General features: G+C 31.5%; 1 protein-coding gene across 3 annotated transcripts in view; it reads left to right on the top strand.

Annotated features, from left to right (window-relative positions):
- LOC108745591 (serine/threonine-protein phosphatase 1 regulatory subunit 10) overlaps positions 1-4,329 on the top strand; it is a 20,112-nt gene that overhangs the window by 2,387 nt on the left and 13,396 nt on the right. For all 3 annotated transcript variants that reach the window (XM_018481826.1, XM_018481825.1, XM_018481824.1), the window contains exons 3-4: positions 816-1,000; positions 2,015-3,936. In XM_018481826.1, the coding sequence (XP_018337328.1) occupies positions 816-1,000; positions 2,015-3,936 (2,107 nt within the window). The remainder of the gene's footprint in view (positions 1-815; positions 1,001-2,014; positions 3,937-4,329) is intronic.

Raw genomic sequence — 4,329 nt, 5'->3', positions numbered from 1 at the left:
TGTGATAAATAATTATAATTTACAAACAACTGCCGTCGGCCAATGTATTAATGACCTTTGATCTTTTATTTAACATATTTAAAATATCTTTATGAAGATTGAGTTCAAAGTACTTTTTTTATAACTTATAAAAATCACAAGATAATATTAAAAACTGATTGTCTTATGCAAATTTGGACTTTCAAAATTTAGATTTGATTGACTTACATTGTTAATTTTATGATTTATTATTTCGACACTTCATAGATATTCATATGTCTATAAGAAATTATATACATATATATACAATGATTATTTGATTTTTATTTAAAACTATCCTTCTATTATTATTACTCTTATTTGATATTGTCTGTGAATGATAATCATGGAAAACAAAATATAGTTTTGCAATAATAAATATGATGTATTATAAATTTTTACTTTTTTAAATGAAATATCTCTACAATAGTAAATCATTAATTTAATACTGCACTGTAAGCTAATTGTTCAGATATTTATATCAGACTGTTGAAATAGTCTAAAATGTCTATAATCTTTGTTTTCGATTTTTTCTTATGTAATAAAAGAATTTATTTTTTGGATAAGAAAAAATAAGAAATTTATGTTTACTTTAAATCTTCAAACTTTTATTTAAGTTTTATAACAAAAAATATCTTCATGACTGAAAACTTCTTAAGTTTTTCTTAAGATTCAAATAAATACTTTGTATATATTTTTATTTTAATAATTTTTTTGCAATATTTTAAGGTTATAATCATCTTGTTTTTAAAAATACATATATATATTAATAATGTCTTCTTAAATTTGTATTTCAGCCACGTATAGATCCTCTATCGTTACTCAAATGTCTTAGCGTTTTATTGGGCCCCACAGGAGGCATTAAGAGTAGAGAGGAAGTTCATCGATTAGCTAATTTAATGACAAAATTTTCTAAGAAACTTGTTTCAAAATGCATTTACATACAAATATTGAAAACGACTAATACGGACTTACTTAGCCAGTAAGTATTTAAATAAAATCTATATGTATAACATTTAATTTTACACATTTGATTATATCATTTGTTATTATATTTTAAATTAATAATTAAAAAAAAAAGAAATTGTTATTCAGCATGTTGAGATACACAAGTATATACAATTCGTATGTTTGTGTGAAAGAAATATTATAAACATGCAAGAAAAATTTGTGAAAGGCTCAGAACCATTAGGCGGTGCTTATCGTGTGCCGTTTTTACTGATACGAGCCTTACATTTCAATATACCAAAACTCATTCAGAATTTCATAATTTATATTATCAGAATACAGATCTGATATATTATTGCAAAAACTTTTTATAGAAGAATAATAATTTAAAGACTTTAAAAACGTAATGATGCAATTATCTTTTATTTGTGTAAAAAATCATATATATATATATATATATATATATGTATATATATGAATTATTTTTTTACCGAGTTTCCAGATTTCAGACACTACTATATGAATACTACGAGTGATGAGGGAATGGAGGGGATAGGACAAAAGAACTTGATCGCGTTCAGCAGATTCAACTGTTGCGGAGCAAATCCGTGAGTGCTCGCTGCTGATCTAAAAGAATACACCAATAGCAGTGAGTGCTTACGGATCCGTTCCGCAACAGTTAAATTTGATCTATCCCGCCACCGTTCACAGTATTCATGAATATTGAAATCTAACACTTTTGGCTATGTTTAACAGAAAAAACAACTTCGCAACTGTTGTAAAATTTTTGAATATAATTGGTTTATACATTTAGGTCAAGTGAGAAAAAGGCGAAACCAGTCATATTAAAAAATTTTATGACAGTTGTAAAGCTGCTTTTCCTGCTGAACGCAGCCTTTGATATATTTATTCTTCAAAATATTGAAATTTTAAATAGTATTGGGAAATTAGAATTTAAAATAGAGTATATAATTTAAGATAATATATTATTTATCCAATAGTACAAGATAATAGATTATTTTACATTTTGCACTTCCTTCTTTTATAGATTTATGAGCGCTGGAGGATGGAATCTCATTCACACATGGCTCACTGATGGCATTCTTGCCAAGAATTGGGCTCTCATTCAAGAACTTCTCGAGCTTCTACTGCTTTGTCCAGTAGATATTGAGCGGTTGAAGAGTAACAATTGTCCAAAGTTAATCAAGGGTTTGTCGAAGGAAGGTAGTCATCAAGGTGTTCGGACATTGGCTAGTCGACTTGTAGAACAGTGGCTGAAAATTGTAAAGGGAGAAGCGGCGCCGAATTCGGTGCCGGCTCAAATAATGACGGTTCCAGTACAATCGAATGCTACTATTGCTCAAACCGCGACTACTCCTTCATCATCACAACAACAACGGCAGTTACAGTACTCTGTAAACACTCCTCAAATTTTAAATATCACTGAAACTGCAACTGTTCACGTACAGGACTTGAAGCTCGAACAACAATCTACTCAATCTACTGTGAGTATTCCAATAAATCAGCAAGATTCAGAGAAGCAACAACAACTGCAGGAAAGGCTACAACCGCAAGTGGTGCAAATTGTTGGCAAGGTTCAGCAAACGCAAGTACAACCGCAAGTAACACAACAACAATGTAAAAAACAATCCTTTGTTGTTTTACAAACGCCGACGACAACGCCTTCGACAGCATCAAAGCCTGTTTATAAGATTACTATTCGCGATGGCAATCAGGTTCTCACGAAGGTAGAAACAGATGCCGCGAATATAAATAACGCCCTAAATACAACTAGTACGAGTACGGATAGTGAACAAGTCTTAAACATTAAGGAAGTTAAGGCAGATTCGGAGGAATTAGACGAGACAGAAGAAAATGGCAGTGCGACTATCGTTCGAGACGATGTAGTAGATGTTGTACAATCAGATGATTCGGGACACGTTCCTAGTGAAGTGAAACAAACTCTAGTTAGTTCTAAAGATATTGAGGACACTGAAGGTGTTAAAAGCAAAGACATTAAAGACTCTAAAGATATTGTTAGTAGTGATAGCAGTAAATCTAGTGACAAAGAAAATAGGGACTCTCATAAAAAAGATGATAAAAAATCTAGTAGTAGTTCTGATAAGAAAAATAGCAGCCATCATCATGGCTCATCTTCCTCTTCGTTATCATCATCATCTAAAAGTTCTAAGCATAGCACGAGTTCCAGTGCACATCGCAGCAGTTCTACATCCCATAAATCTAGTAGTCACCGTTCAGGTTCTAGTAGTAGTAATAGCAGTAGTTCTAAAAGCTCCAGCTCTAGCAAAGATAGGTCTTCCAAGGATAAGGATAAACATCATTCTAGCTCGTCTAGCAAGCATAGCTCAAACAGGAGTAGATCGGAGCGAGACAAAGAACGAGATAAGGAGAAAGAGAAGCAGAAAAAGGATCAAGCCGAAAAAGACAAGGCGACTCTGGAGAAGGTACAGGGTGTAGCTTTGAGTTCTAAGATGGGTAAGATACCGAAGAAGCGAACGGAAGATGAGAAATCAGGCGATACAAGTGGAAGGAAGACTTCAACCGAGTCGCGCGATAGCTCGAAAGAAAATAAAGAAAAGGATTCGAAGAAAGATGTTATTGCGACAAAACAAATTATAACCGAAAAAAAGAATATATCTATTTCCATTGAGAATAGAAAAAGTAGCCAGGATTCAGGGACGCGGCCGAAGACTGTGAAGACGTTTAATTCTAAATTCAGATCTACGGGTCTAGAAGAAGAAGTAAAACCACCACCACCTAGATCGAAGAAAGTGGCTCCTGTTGTTGATAAGAAGATTCTACCTCCGAAATTACCTTTGAAGAGACCATCGCCTATGAGAGACGTTCCATTAGTGGAAAGACGTATGAAGGTATCATTGGATTCACCAACAACCCCACCAAGCGACGAGAAAAAGGGAGGAATTAAGCTGATTCCGCCAAAACCTAAACGTAAGTATACTGGTATCCTATTACAAATTGTGTATAAAATTTCTTTATTAATACATGATTTTTATCATAATTTTCTTTTAAAATACTAGTACTTTTATATTAATTTAAATGTAAACATATGCTAATGTCCTTAGATAAAGCAGTCTATAGATTAAATTTTTAATTACCTAAAAATTTTACTCTATATACACTATATAAGATTAAACTTTTAAGTTTCATTTGATATGAATATCGGAAATATAATTAATACCTTAGAAATATTTTTATATTGAATTATTAATATAAATTTTAAGGAAATAGTAAATACAGAAAAAATATGTACAAAAAGAAAAAATATCTTTAAAATCTGTTAATATTTTATTGATTGAAAAAATGTATCAATGGCCTAGTAAA

Source organism: Trachymyrmex septentrionalis, unplaced genomic scaffold (genome assembly GCF_001594115.1).
Source record: "Trachymyrmex septentrionalis isolate Tsep2-gDNA-1 unplaced genomic scaffold, Tsep1.0 scaffold14, whole genome shotgun sequence".
NCBI classification, from domain to species: Eukaryota; Metazoa; Arthropoda; class Insecta; order Hymenoptera; family Formicidae; genus Trachymyrmex; species Trachymyrmex septentrionalis.
This window is presented reverse-complemented; position numbering and strand designations above follow the sequence as displayed.